The sequence below is a fragment of the Haplochromis burtoni genome, unplaced genomic scaffold, assembly GCF_018398535.1.
Source record: "Haplochromis burtoni strain Fernald_Lab_line unplaced genomic scaffold, NCSU_Asbu1 Contig_114, whole genome shotgun sequence".
Classification (NCBI taxonomy): Eukaryota; Metazoa; Chordata; class Actinopteri; order Cichliformes; family Cichlidae; genus Haplochromis; species Haplochromis burtoni.
The window spans coordinates 552,298-566,439 of record NW_024582475.1 but is presented as its reverse complement, the minus strand read 5'-3'; the positions used below and the strand labels follow the sequence as shown (position 1 = coordinate 566,439).

The 14,142-nt window shown below is 41.0% G+C and overlaps 2 protein-coding genes across 5 annotated transcripts in view; one reads left to right on the top strand and one right to left on the bottom strand.

Moving 5' to 3' along the window:
• The first annotated feature begins 6 nt into the window (after nt 1-6).
• On the top strand, nt 7-5,097 carry isl2a (ISL LIM homeobox 2a). The gene is made up of 5 exons (XM_005928706.3): nt 7-424; nt 781-1,040; nt 1,401-1,687; nt 2,479-2,646; nt 3,098-5,097. Exons 1-5 carry the CDS (start codon nt 252-254, stop codon nt 3,212-3,214), a joined length of 1,005 nt encoding a protein of 334 aa, XP_005928768.3. The 5' UTR covers nt 7-251; the 3' UTR covers nt 3,215-5,097.
• A 54-nt stretch (nt 5,098-5,151) lies between these two features.
• The window catches only part of scaper (S-phase cyclin A-associated protein in the ER), a 58,030-nt gene continuing 49,039 nt past the window's right edge, over nt 5,152-14,142 (bottom strand). For 3 of the 4 annotated variants that reach the window (XM_042223550.1, XM_042223552.1, XM_042223551.1), the window contains 4 exons: nt 12,784-12,933; nt 7,016-7,207; nt 6,111-6,159; nt 5,152-5,874 (listed from right to left, as the gene is read on the bottom strand). In XM_042223550.1, coding sequence (XP_042079484.1) covers nt 5,777-5,874; nt 6,111-6,159; nt 7,016-7,207; nt 12,784-12,933 — 489 coding nt within the window. In that variant the 3' untranslated portion in view covers nt 5,152-5,776. Of the gene's footprint in view, nt 5,875-6,110; nt 6,160-7,015; nt 7,208-12,783; nt 12,934-14,142 lie in introns of those variants that run through there. The other variant, XR_006054707.1, reaches the window with a different exon arrangement.

Genomic DNA, 14,142 nt, shown 5'->3' with positions numbered 1-14,142 from the left:
AAAAACGTGTGTGGTGGTCATATTTTTTTAAACCCACGTCGTTATGCTTGGGGATATTTTTAGCTCCTGTGGCCTAATTATAATTATTCAGCAATATTCTTGGAATGAACCTACAAGCTTGATGTGATATGTACGCAATAGTTTCTCTTCTTAAGCTTGGCGTGGGTTTGAAGGGATGTCGTGAGGATTAAAAGAGCACATACGATCTTGCATTATTGCATTCCCACTTCACAGAGAAGTCAGGAATCGCAATGTGTGTGGGCTGTGGAAGTCAGATACACGACCAGTACATCCTGAGAGTGTCCCCGGACCTGGAGTGGCACGCAGCCTGCCTCAAGTGTGCAGAGTGCAACCAGCATCTGGACGAGACCTGCACTTGCTTCGTCCGAGACGGAAAGACTTACTGTAAAAGAGATTATGCAAGGTAGTAAGTCAGCAGAGTTTTCTGGATTTTCTTTTTTCCTTTTCTATTTTTTAAAGAAACCGTTAAAAATACTGGTTATTTTTTTATTTATTTTTTAAAGGACGAGGCAAAAATGATAAGTCCATCATGATGGGCTATATTAATTGCAAATGCACAGGTTAATTAAAGCCCAGAGCTCAGTCTGATTTGAGTTATAGACATTCGGGGCTTAAAATTATTGTCCCTGCCCAGTTAAGCTAGTGCTCGTTTTGTTAGGATCATGAAGTGAGACCAGCATCAGATTTAAGTCCAAATAAATAATACGAAATATACGGAATTAATGCATGGGACCAACACATCTCCGTGATCCTCTGCAGGTTATTTGGCATCAAATGTGCAAAGTGTAACATGGGCTTCTGTAGCAGCGACCTGGTGATGAGAGCCCGGGACAATGTGTATCACATGGAGTGCTTTCGGTGCTCGGTGTGTAGCCGACACCTCCTGCCGGGGGACGAGTTCTCCCTGCGGGACGACGAGCTGCTGTGCCGGGCGGACCACGGCTTGATGATGGAGAGGGCCTCAGCAGGGAGCCCGCTGAGCCCGGGGAACATTCACAACAGACCGCTACACATCTCAGGTACAAGCTGGCTTATTGTTTACATACCAGGCACATTATTATTATTATTATTATTATTATTATTATTATTATTATTATTATTATTATTATTATTATTATTCACATTTGTATGTATCTATTAAGCGGTTATGTGTATATACACCAAATCTATTTTTGACATTCACTATTTCACGATTAATAGGCCTCCACATTTAAATTGATTGTGTTGATACCATTGGAGTATATTTGACCGTTTACAGTGATACCTGTAATAAGACATGGGGTAGGCCTATTTGTATTTTTTAAAGGCTTGTCTACTTTTGCCCCTTAAATAAAACATGCAGTTATTTAGTTTAACTTTTAAATTTTCCGTCTCCTTAGATCCAGTTTCGGTCCGGCACCCTCCACATCACCGGAACCACGTCCACAAGCCGTCCGAGAAGACCACCAGAGTGCGGACGGTGCTCAACGAGAAGCAGCTCCACACACTGCGGACCTGCTACAATGCCAATCCGAGACCGGACGCTCTGATGAAGGAGCAGCTGGTGGAGATGACCGGCCTGAGCCCCAGGGTGATCCGCGTCTGGTTTCAGAACAAGCGCTGCAAAGACAAGAAGAAGTCCATCCTGATGAAACAGCTTCAGCAGCAGCAGCACAACGACAAAACCGTGAGTAAACGAGGGGAAAAAAACAAACGTTTTCAGTTGCAAATAATCTGATGTTTCAACACCTACAAACACAAGTCTACTTTGTAACTACTGCGCAGCAGCTTATCGTGGCAACTTTCATTTAAAGCAGGACAACTGAAGCCCAGTAATAACACGAAAAGGCAGTGCTGATGCTCATGACTAATGTATAACAATAACAAATTCATAGAAACGCTGATAATAAAAAAAATGACAAAAAGGGGGGAAAGTCACAAATTAAATCATTTAAAATAAGTGTATTTTATTTTACGGAATTGTAAACGAAATGTAAATTAAACTAAAAAAAAATAATAACAATAATAATAAAGCTTTGAAACACGGAAACCGCTCCATATACTGCTATTTTGCAAGTTAAAATTATTACTATTATTATTATTATTATTATTATTATACGTGGATATTTCCTGCATTTTAGTTTGTTATTTTTTAAAGCGTATGAGCTGCATTTTATTTATTTCCATTACGTTTTAGCTATTTGTTTATACGATAAGCTATAAGCTAAAAACAAACAAACAAACACTGCGCCCCCCCCCCCCAAATAAATAAATAAATAAAACTCCAACAAAAAAAACCCAAAACAAAATAATGCAAAACGTAACAAAGGAAATAAACTAATAATTTAAACACATTGAGATTGGAATTTTTTACTCGGCAAACAGCGCACTAACCTTTATCCCAGCTTTATCCATCCGCTGACTAACGCATATTTGATTGAACTGAATATTTTGTATTTTTTTTAATCTCTCTCATAGAATCTGCAGGGCCTGACAGGCACACCTCTGGTGGCAGGCAGTCCTATCCGCCACGACAACACCGTGCAGGGGAATCCTGTGGAGGTGCAGTCCTACCAGCCTCCATGGAAAACCCTCAGCGACTTCGCCCTGCAGACCGATCTCGACCAGCCTGCTTTCCAACAACTGGTGGGATTGAACGTCATAAATTATACTCAAAATGTTGAAATGGCATGAAGGGTGCTGCTTACATACATGCGCAGACAGGGGGAGGGTAAGAGCGAGACCTTAGTGATGAAAGACATTTATATAAAATTCACAGTTATAAATGGCTTTATCCATCAGATTGGAGACATTTAAACGCAAAATGCATGTTTTGTGTGTATCAAGTCACTTGATCTGGCGGTCATCTTATCGAAGATGGGGATTCGTGAGATTATGCAAGGAATTTGGGCCTATAGTTTTAAATGGATTCATTTCATACTTTTAAGTTAAAAAACAAAAACAAAAAAAAACCCCTCTCTGTGTGTAAAGATATATTTAAATGCTCCATTCACACATGTTGAAGTCTCCCTAATGTGGTCTTGTTAAAAATGTAAGACATTTCTCTGCTGAATTGAATATTTCCCCCTTTTGGCAGGTGTCTTTCTCTGAAGCGGGCTCTCTGGGGAACTCCTCAGGCAGTGATGTGACCTCTCTGTCGTCTCAGTTGCCGGACACTCCGAACAGTATGGTGCCGAGTCCCGTGGACACGTGAGGAAGTACCAGGATCAGCTGGAGGCACCGAGCTGCAGGAATGAGCAAAAACCCTCAGTGACATTCAAAGAACGAATATAACAGCCAGGATGGATTTTGCTGGAGGATCATTTCATTCAAGTCCCCTTTGGAGGATTTGAGGTCTGACTGTTCCCTGTACATCTAGGTATCTGATCCCACTCTCCTGCCCCATGACACTTCGGCAGGACACGCAGCTGTTCATGGACATTCTGGTTTTCGAGCTATATATGGGACACCTTGCCTCCACAACGCCCACACCTGAACTGAATACAACGGGAATATATGGTGGGATTTAAACACGGGAGCCTGCTCTGGACGTCCGAACGCTAATGCTTACAGTATGTTTTAAAGGGGAAAAAAATACAAGCTGTGTAGATGTGCATGATTTCCACGCTCACTATCGACTATTGTAAATTATTGAAACAGATAAGAGAGAGATGCGCGCTGTTCGCGGTTCCTCCAGAAAAAAATAAGTTATTATTATTTATTATTGAAGGCAGACATGGCTGGACTTAACAATAAAGGGACTGATTATTGCATGCAAAATCCATTTGTTCCATAAACATTCAGAAGATTTTAATTATGGTCAGTGAAAATAAATCAGTTTTATGGGAAATGACAGCGCATCTGCTGCTTATAAAGCGTGACTTTGTTTAAAGTGCGGATTGATCTGGAAAAGCTCAGGGGAAAAAAGTGGTGCAAAAAAGAGAGAAAAACTCACACTCCTTCGGCCAGTTCAATCTTTCAGTTTTACACATGTTCTTGTTTCTAGAGGTGCAAACCTCCACACCGTGAGGCAGGAGCCTGCAACACTGAATCTGCTTATATTTAGCGTTTCTGCGCCAAGTGGATCAGTGACTGATGGTTGACAATATATTATTATTAGGCATTTGGCACATGTATCACGGTTCACTGAGTGAGACACAATAGTCTGCGGCTTTTTTAATCTGACTTGATATGTTTTTATGGCTTTGAATGTTTACACTGGCTATATGAGTATTAATGCGCTCCTCAGCCTGGGGCTGAAATTTATAGCAAATTGTGCGTAATGTTATGTTCCAGTTATGGTGATAAAATGATAAAAATCGAGCATTTTTAGGGGGAAAAGTGCAAAAAAAAAAAAAAGAGAGAGAAAAAAAGTAAACCATTACAACCATGTGAATCCCCGTGGTTAGGCTACAAGTCTAGACAGAGGACAGGCTTCGGCGGCCCCCTTATCTACATCTGGCATCACCTGCAAAGGATACGCTGAATGGGCCCACAACAAAACGCGCAGCGCTGAGGGGACTCCCAGCCTGCGGACGCATTCTAGCGTGTCTTGAGTTTATTTTCATTCCAGTAGGAATCCTGAGCGACAAATAGCCGCTGGACAAGAGAGCATACAGGTCAAGCCGTCACTGACATCCTACACCCGCTACAATTTGTCGGGGAGGATCTTTTCTTTTAAAAAAAAAAAAAAAAAATCACTGAAGGAAACGAGATCTGATTAAAATGAACAATCCTGTTACCTGCTGGTAAATATTTAAAAGTGGCAAATTAGATACAGCAGTGGTAACTATTTATTTAATATTAAAAAAGGCTATGGGGTGATATAACCTGTGGATTTTAACAGGGATTATCTTGTAACCGATCAGGACAACCTAAACTTACAATGTCAAGACTGCATTTCCGCACAATGAAGTGAGTCTAACCTGTAGATTGATGCATTTCAGTTTTTTCTTCTTGTAGTTCGATTTGGGCAGCTAGATCCAAAAAAACCTCAATATGTCTCAACCAGTTCATATGTACTCATGTGTCGTCAATGACAGCTCACATTGGGCATCATTATCCAACTCCATAGGAAGCCAAATTAAGGGGGGACATGGAGTTTAAATACCTCTGCTCATTGTGCACAGAAAAAAATCTGACACCACATAATCACATATATTTGTTTTATTTTTGATTACAAACTCAATAAATTATATTAATTTGTAAGTTCCTCCTAACAAAAAGTGAATGAACAGGAAAAAAATGTGACATTTAAAAAATAGAACCTTTAACACATATCAGGAATCAAGGCAGGGCATTTTTTTTAAACTGGCATTATGTAGACTACAGAACATTCTAGTAATTCACATTCAACCAAATAATACACACACACACAGTATAGAAGAAAACGTTTGGCAAATTATATATTACAGTATAAGTAAGTACTTCATGTTTAGATGGTCACTGCTGTAAGCTTTACTGTCTACAAACGGAACAAACAGAAGTAAATGGCTTATTTAGACGATAAATGAAGTAGTTGTGTGCATGTTCTCACTGAAATGTACAAATAAGACATTTTGTGCAAATTCCTCTTAAACAACAGAATGACTTTCAAGAAATCAAACTAGATGCACAAATATACAAGGCTTCTTTCTTTCTTGTACATCTGACACAGTTTGAAGAGCATATCTTTTACTCATGTGCAAAAACAAAAAAAATAGCTGAAAACATCTCCACATCTTAGTGTCTTTTCTAACGATTAATACAGTGCTTTGTCATCACGTTTGCAGCTCCATCAGTCCTCCTGCTGTTTGAGGAAAAACTGCAGCGCTGAATCCCACTGATCTCTTGGAAAGCGGTTGGACAGTTCACAGAAATCCAGTGGCTGAAAAACTGTAGACAGAAAAACAGAAATCCTTTTAAAACCCAGTGTAGAATTTCACAAAAAACAAGTGGGTGCTGAAATTCTTCCCGAAGACATTTTTATTAATCCTTTTAACAAAAAAAAAGGGGGGGAAAGCACATAACAAAACAGATCAAACTAATTGCAGATATGGTTTTAACCACCCCATGATATTAAAATTTTTCTACACAACTAAAAATTTACTTAACTAAACTAAAGAACTTACCCGTTTTACTTGGTTTATTGTCTGAATCCTTCTCCTCTGATGCACAATCCTAAGAGAATACAGAGGCTTTAGTATCATCATACAGTGTACTGCAGATTATGCAATATGAGTAATATCTGAATCAATTAAAATAAAAAATGTTCTCATTGCAATTTACTCAGTAAGCTAAACCACTCCGGATTAAATCGTTCCACTCTGAGGAATGTTCCTGAGGTTAACACAGAGATGAGGGCAGCGGGGCGAGACGCCATGCGTTATTGCTTTGTTTGAAAGACGTGACAATAGCTTGTCTCCCTCTGAATGGAAGTTAATCTGTGTCTAAACAGTGGAGCTTGCAGAGAGGTGAGGGGGCTTGTTGTCAGGAGGAAGATGAAGGAGACAAGCTGTTTACTGGGAGGTGAACCAGTGGCAGGTAAATCCAGTGTGAAGGAAACCGTTTGTCTTTGTAAAGCCCGGCCTGTTACTGATTCACCGGGGCCTGGATGAGCAGTCGTCAATCAGCTGATGCACAGGGGCTTCCTTATGGTGTGAATGAGATTAACTGGGTGTGGATGCTCTATTTAGAAGACTGGACTCATAATACTTTCCGCATTTCTGCAAATTCCTCTTCACAAGAAATCAAACAGATGCACTGATATTAGGTTCAGATGTTATGTGTGTGTATGTTTACTACTCTTATTTTGAGAAACATACAAATCACTCATACAGTTTAATCAAGCCTGCATCTCTAAGAGGAATTTATGCCCTACATGTTGGAATATACTTTACGTTTTTATGCAAACACTGATGCTAAAGAGCAATTAGTGCTAAATGTATATATCCCAACACGTAGTGGTGATCAACAATTGTGTATTTAAGTGTTTTTACAAAGCACAGTACAAGTGTGACAATGTTTCTATATTTACCTGAATGAATCTGGCCAGCAGCACGCAGCTCATCTCCTGCTGCAGGATGACCTTGTTCTCAGGGTTGTTGTAGCAGGCCGAGATGAGCGAGGGAAAGAGTACTTTGATGAGGCGTGGGTGGCTAAAGTACTGGAAGGGCAGCTGACACAGTTTCTGCAGTACGCTGGGCTGGCGGCCAGATTGCACTATCACCTGGAACACACAGGGAGCGGGGGATAGTCAGTCACCGAGCCAGTCGGTGGCACTGCTGGTTGTAAATCAACGCCCTGTACACCTCCCACATGTAAATCTGCCACTAAAAACAACACACTAACAGCTATTAGGAGGAGACCTGGGGGCGGTGGGGGGCACAGCCTCCCATGACACAATCACAGGCTATAAAACAATGATGGGATGTTTTGTTGCAAAAACGGTTATAGCGGAGCTGCTGTAACATGCACGAGGGGAAACGAGAAATGTGAAGCGATGTTATCGTTTGTGACTAAAACGTCACTTTCGAGTTTCGCGTTAAGGTCTTTAGGCAACGCGAAAGCAGGAGGGAATCCGTGAAGGAGTGAAGCTCAGGTTGAGAGGGCATTAACAGGGCAACAGGGTGGGGTGGCGTGTGAAAGGCAGGCTCCACCGACAGCTTGGCCACCCCCACTTTAAGAAATGAGCAATACCATTAATGGCATTTTCACCAGGCTGACATCCTGCTCTCCATCACAGCCAGTCATTCTTACATCCGGACCACCAGTATTAAAACCAAATCACTCGCAGCCTCATTTGATTAGAAAGGTGGCTGCTGCAAAGAGAGGGGTCTCCGGCTAATGCTCTGGTCATCGCCCCTAAGCTCGACAGGACCATCAGCACGTGGTCGAAAGCCGGGAAGGTCAGCCTGTTAAAGCCTGGCTGGAAAAACATCCCGTGTTGCTTTACAGGTACAGACTCCGCGCCAATGGAAACCAGAAGGGCAAGGAGAGGTCCACGAGTCCCAGTGACATAAATTCACAAGATTTACAAGATTTTAAAAATACTCTCTGTAATACTCTTCCATTGGTTTCTCCTTTGATAATGCACTTTGAGTTCGAGCAGCCGGATAAACAAAGCGATAATTCATTGCTTTTTATCTGTTCAAGGTGAAGGTTCTCAGAGCTGGCCTCTACAGCGGAGTTCAAAGGGACACAAAACAGTGTCATTCCCCCATCATCATTTGTTTAAAGAATCCATATGGACAGTCTGAACTTTAAGGTAACACAAGTCCTTGAAAAGGGCAGAAGCAGTGAATTTGTCAACCTGAAATGTAAGCACTGGGAGAGAGCACGCAAATCATGTGTGCACTGGTGTGTATTACTATATCACTGAAAACCTTCTCTCAGTATCCGCAACACTTTTCACTCACTTTTCTTCCCCTAAGGAATTTGGGGACCCAGACATATCAATCCATTGACGAAAGCAAAAAAAAAAAAAAAGAAAGTAACAAGGAAACATTCCAATTAAAGCAATGACGGAGGGTGACGGTGTTATATCTGCTATGACATCATATTGATAAAAAAAAAAAAAAAAAAAAAAAAAGCAAAAAGTTAGGCTCTGGTTGTTTCTACATGTAGGGCTGCTTATTTTCACAGGGTCTAGATTTAGTATTTTATTGCTACTTCTTCCATTAAAGCCTACATTTTATCTTTTGTGTTGCAACGCTGCCTGAAGATAAAACTGGAAACAAGGGCGTGGAAATTTATGCACTCGTATTCATCCGAAAGCCAAAGCTATGATTATGCAAAAGCTAAAGCATCTCTTCGTTCTTGTATATTAACGCAGAGCATGTTGGGGTATCATAATTTAACACCGCAGCAAGTACTGCATGTTTGAGCAGGAGTTCTAAGGTGATCCAACACACAAATCACCCAGGGATCTCATAATCCTCCACTATGCACAATTCCATCTTCAGCTGCCTAAACAAATTGTCCAACTTCAAGTGCCTGACGCAGAAAAGGCATAAAACACAGCCTGGTGGCAGCAACAGCCTGGAGGTAAAAGAACAGAGTCGCCTGCCAACTTTCCGCACCTCTACCAGGTGAAGAGCGGCACTGGAGTCTGAAATGGCTTCCAGCTAAAGATTATGCTTTAGCATTACTTCTCCCGGCATAGCTGAAGTATCAGCGGCGCAAAAGCTCGACGTCATAAAACTAACAACAAGCATGTGAATCTCTGCGTCTGGTCCACATATAACGCAGGCCCTGTAAAACCTCAAGTGTCCTGGCTGCTCTGGTCTTTCTTAAGTTCAGAGACATGGCCTTTAAAAAAAATGTTTTTATGATGCTCCATTACATAACTTCCTCGCTGGTCACAATGACAACAACAAGTGTGTAAAGTTAATGTTCTGAAACAAACAAATTCCTGGGAAAAAGCCAGCGTCAAAGCTGAAACCACAGTTTAAAGGAGAAAAGGAGAAAAAAAATAAAGATTGTAATTATACAGTCTCACAATACAGTACACTTCTCAAATAACATAAATAGCCTGTATGGATGAGGTTGGCATTTATCTCTTACTGATTAAATTTGTAATGTCACAACTGTGGATGCATTTCCAAACACCTCAGGAGGAACCAGAGCCAGAGTGGGGTCATATATCTGACACTTAAAGCCACAATATAAACCAGATTCAGTGGGACTCCTTTACTGATAAGAAAAGCAGCACAACAGACCACATAAAGCAAAGTTTCTCAAATAAGTGTTTAGTGCTTTTTTACAGCAGTTACAATGGCTGATGGGGATGTGTGCAGGACGCTGTGTAAACTTCCTCTGGACAATTGGACGTTAGCTGCAGACACTTACAAAAAATGCTCCAACTTGACGTTTAAGGTAACTGTCAGTCGTTTCAAAAACGAGCTCACTGTTTACACAATAAAGCTCAATAACACTTTATTTATGAGTTGCCGCTGTCATCCCATCCCAGATTTACCCAGTGATAATTCTGCACTGAAGCTAGCATGACAACAGTGTTACAGACAAATGGAAACTCCTCACTGAAAGGCCCGCGGGAATAAAAATATCCTCAGCTTCACTTAAAATCAGCTGGACCTGTGCTTCACCCCCGGAGCTGGGTGTAAATCATGGACTGAGCTAACAATCGGGCACTCTTCTGCCAGTTAGTGGAGTGTGTATGCATGTCTGTGTCTCTCTCTGCCTCTGTTTACTCTGCTGGGTGATACAGAGTGTGCATTTCCCGCTGCTGGCTCCCCATGGTCTGCACGAGCTGCACTTACCCTGCAGGCAGTAAGGGCTTGGTTGTCTTGGCAGTAATGGACTGCTGAAGGAAGAGTTTCAACATCAGGTTAACAGGAATTACAGGCCTAAAGCCTGGTGTGGGCCTGCGGGGCAGAGGAAACGCCCTCAAAGAGAATGGGAAGAAGAAGACTGACCCCACAGAGAATGATGAGCTCAGGAGGTGTGTGTGTGTGTGTGTGTGTGTGTGTGCGTGCGTGCGCGTGGGATGTTCAGTCTAGAGACAATCCATAGCTCATGTAAAGGCTACTGGTATAAAAACAACCGTTTATGAAATATAAGCACAGAAAAATTAGGTGCTCTCAGATGCCTCCAGAGTGAAACATCCATACAGTACCTGAAATCAGACCCGCTGTGTGTGTGTTGACAGCACTTGTGTGTGGCTTCCTTTGCTTGCGTGTGTGTGGCAATTTTCCATGTGCTGTATTCTTAAGATTTCCACACTCTAAAATCGCTTTGTCTTTCTAAAAGGCGAGCAGGAGTCAGGTGGGTTAACATGTCACCAGTTTATAATTACTGCCCGTCAGCTTAAGATCCAACATCATCACTACGGATTAATGTATTAAAGACACGGAGATTAACAGTGCATCTCTCTGGTGAAAAAGGAAATACAGTTTCATGTCAGTCAGCTACAAAACAGATTTCACTTTTGTCCTTTTTTTGTGTCAAAAATTCTTTACAGACACAAGCAGCAGACAATGAAACACATGGCTACATGACTCGGTGGCCCCCGTAAGCAGGGGCACACTTATGAAAACACACAACCCTACATATGTCACTCTCCCAATGGCTTTTTGTGTGACAAGGTGAATTATTCATGCCCCCCAGAGCAGAGGGAATATATCACTATGTAAAGGGGCTGCTTCAAAGTTCTGCTTTTTATGAGCAGCTTTATTTCTAGAGCATATATATAAACAAAAGCTGGTGTGCTGACAGTGAATCAGCAGTCTCTGTGACCGCACAGGCCTTGGGTTGGGCCGCTTTTGTGTTCTGCCAGTGCTTACATTAGCTTGAGAAAAGCTCAAGCTGCTCTAAATATTCTCCTTAACGCCATCCATCTTTGGTGCAGAACTGAATGGACGCATTCCAGGAACTGGACCACTGGCAAAGATCAACTCTGTGCGAAGGTTGTGAGGGATCTTGTTTCCTGACAATCTATACACAAATGTGTGTGTGTGTGTGTGTGTGTTTTTTTTTTCTTTTAAAGATCCAAATGCAAGGTAAGTTCAGGCAGCTTCCAGGTTGTGAAGGAAGTTTTTGCATCAAATTAGCATCATGCAAATGTTTTAATAAAATATGGGATTATTATTGTTATCATCGCTGTGGCTGTGCAAAGACAAACAGTCTATCAAACGGTTAACGCTTAATTAGTCAAAATAATATGCAAACTGGAGCTACAATGTCCAACAAATGCAAATTGTGTACATCAGAATAATTTAATTGGGGTTTGCCCTCTGCTACTATCCAAAGTAGCACATACACTGGAGGCACCTTTAATTAGAAGTAAAAAAAGAAAAAGAAAAAATGGCACATTAAAATCTGTAACCAGCCCATAAATTGTTGTGATAGGGGCTGATTGTAACAGTGTGGGTGTAGACTGAAGCGGTGGCTGCTGCCTGTGTGAGACAGGCTTAGCTTAATCAAAGGCCAGCCAACTGTAGCACGACTAATCAAGGGGCCGGTAGACGGGCCATGCATGACAGCCAATTACACAGCAGCCAGGTCTGCACCATCGCATCCTGCTCACTTCCACAGTGCCCCCTAAGTAGTTGTAACACCAGGACCAGCACACAGCCCCGCTTTTAAAAGGAACGAACAATAGGTCGCTCTGTGGGACAATAGACGACACGCGGACCAAAACCAGGAAAGTGCCAAGGCGTGAATCTTTAAAGAGGTGCTTTTTGTTACAATTACAAAACGACATCCTTTTTAAAGAACAGTAAGATGATTATAACCAGTCTTTTTTAAACTCAACTCACAACTCTGAACAAGTGTGAGCAATAAATGTAACTAGTGCGGAAATATCTAATTAGCTGACAAATAACAGAAAATCTGTTGCAAGTTTTATAAGCGATTAACAGGATTAAGTAGAGGTTAAATGATGCTCATCAGTTTTAGTGCTAAATAGGTAATCATTTAAAAAAAAAATTACAGATTTTAGTTTTCATCAGATACAAAAAGCAATCTGAACAAATAGATGGCAAGAAATAAATCGAGAAAATCATATGATGATCTCATAATCCAAAATAAAACTAATAGCTTCTTAACGTCTTCTGAAGGACTCCAAACAAATTTTCCAACAAGATTTTCTTTTCTTAAATGCCTCATCTATGAACAGTAAAAACTAGATGTCAAAAAAAAAAAAAAAAAAAAAAGACAAAAAGTTACTTCTCCCTTTATGATAAACAAAATATATATATGTGCAGTGTTTATGTTAAGAGTAGCTTGGTTTACAACACAATTAAATATGGTGCGCCAGTGTATTTTAGGTTCAAGCTAGTTTACCTGGTTGTCGGGATGGTTAACGGTGAAGTATCCCACACAGATGATGACTTCGTGCAGCAGCTCTTCAGATGATTGCTGGGTACAGTACCAGAGCAGGGAGCTGACGATGTGTCGGAAAGCTAGAGACAGGCCCTCTGCCCCTAGAACGGACTGACAGGTCACAGAAAAAGCACGTCAGCGTGCATCACAGGTAATTTAGATGTAAACTGACTACGACTGTTATTGTAAAGAGCTTTTACAACAATTACAACACACAGTAATAAAAGGTTATATATGTTTTGCTGGTGGGAACAAACTTGGTGTACGTGTATAAGCAAATCAAAGGGGGTCTGACCGTAAAACACCCCGATCCCACACTGAAATGACATACTATTAGCTGCCAGCAGACAGTATTTATTAAACATGTCAGCGTGACAAAGCGCTATAAGATCATCACATGTTGCACTACAAGCTTGGTTGTGTTAGCCTTTATACATAATAAAAAAATTAATGAATTAAATAAAAAATAGGAAAGTGAATTCAGGTTTTGTGTCATGAAACAAAATATATTTAGCAAAAATAAATAAATTTAGATTAAAAAAAGAAAAAAACAAAAACAAAAAGGAAAACTGGAAAATAATAGCGAACGGCACTGCATTCAAACAAAAACAGGCTCTTTTACTCTTTTTGATGAGGTTTTCCTAACAATGACTTGCAAGTTTGTTGCTGCATTTTTCTGCCAAAATGAAACTAACTGTATAACCCAGTTATATTTATACTGACTGAATTCTTGTGAAATTCCCTTCTAAACACAGCACTGAGAGCTTATGTGGTTGCAAACTGAGCCTGAACAATAGCCTCAATGCAGATCAACCATCCATTTCAAGTATATTATGTACTAGCTGTTGCAGAGCGGTAATGCAAGACACGAGGTGATTACAACTCATGGCTTTTTTTTCTTCTTCTTAAAAAAACCAAAAAACCAACCAAAAACCACACATTATTTAAAATGTTCATAAAACTACGACAGTAAAACGCTTTCATTTCCAGCTGTTTTGAGTTGCCTGAATATGGCGGGTCAGTGAGAGGAAGCTGCTTCAAAGTAATTACCACAAGACATTAAGATAATTAACAGCATTCTCGCTCACTCTTCTGGCTTTCAGTCTATGCGGTGACTTAGCACAGTGAAGCTGTCGCCCTCCCCTCCTCGCGCTGGGTAATGTATGGCCCTGCATACAATGATAATCACTCGCTTTCTGTTCTAACTGCTGACCCTTACTGCTCTATTCAACCCCCCCAAAAAATGACCTGGGGATGGGGGGTGTCAAAGGGTACCTGTGTTTATGTGCACAGGTCATCTTTGTCATGGGGAGAGTAAAG

Coding starts and splice junctions, on each gene's coding strand:
- isl2a (XM_005928706.3), top strand. CDS start 252: ATGTGTGTGGGCTGTGGAAGTCAGATACACGACCAGTACATCCTGAGA. Junction 425..780: donor TGTAAAAGAGATTATGCAAG/GTAGTAAGTCAG, acceptor GATCCTCTGCAG/GTTATTTGGCATCAAATGTG. Junction 1,688..2,478: donor AGCAGCACAACGACAAAACC/GTGAGTAAACGA, acceptor TCTCTCTCATAG/AATCTGCAGGGCCTGACAGG.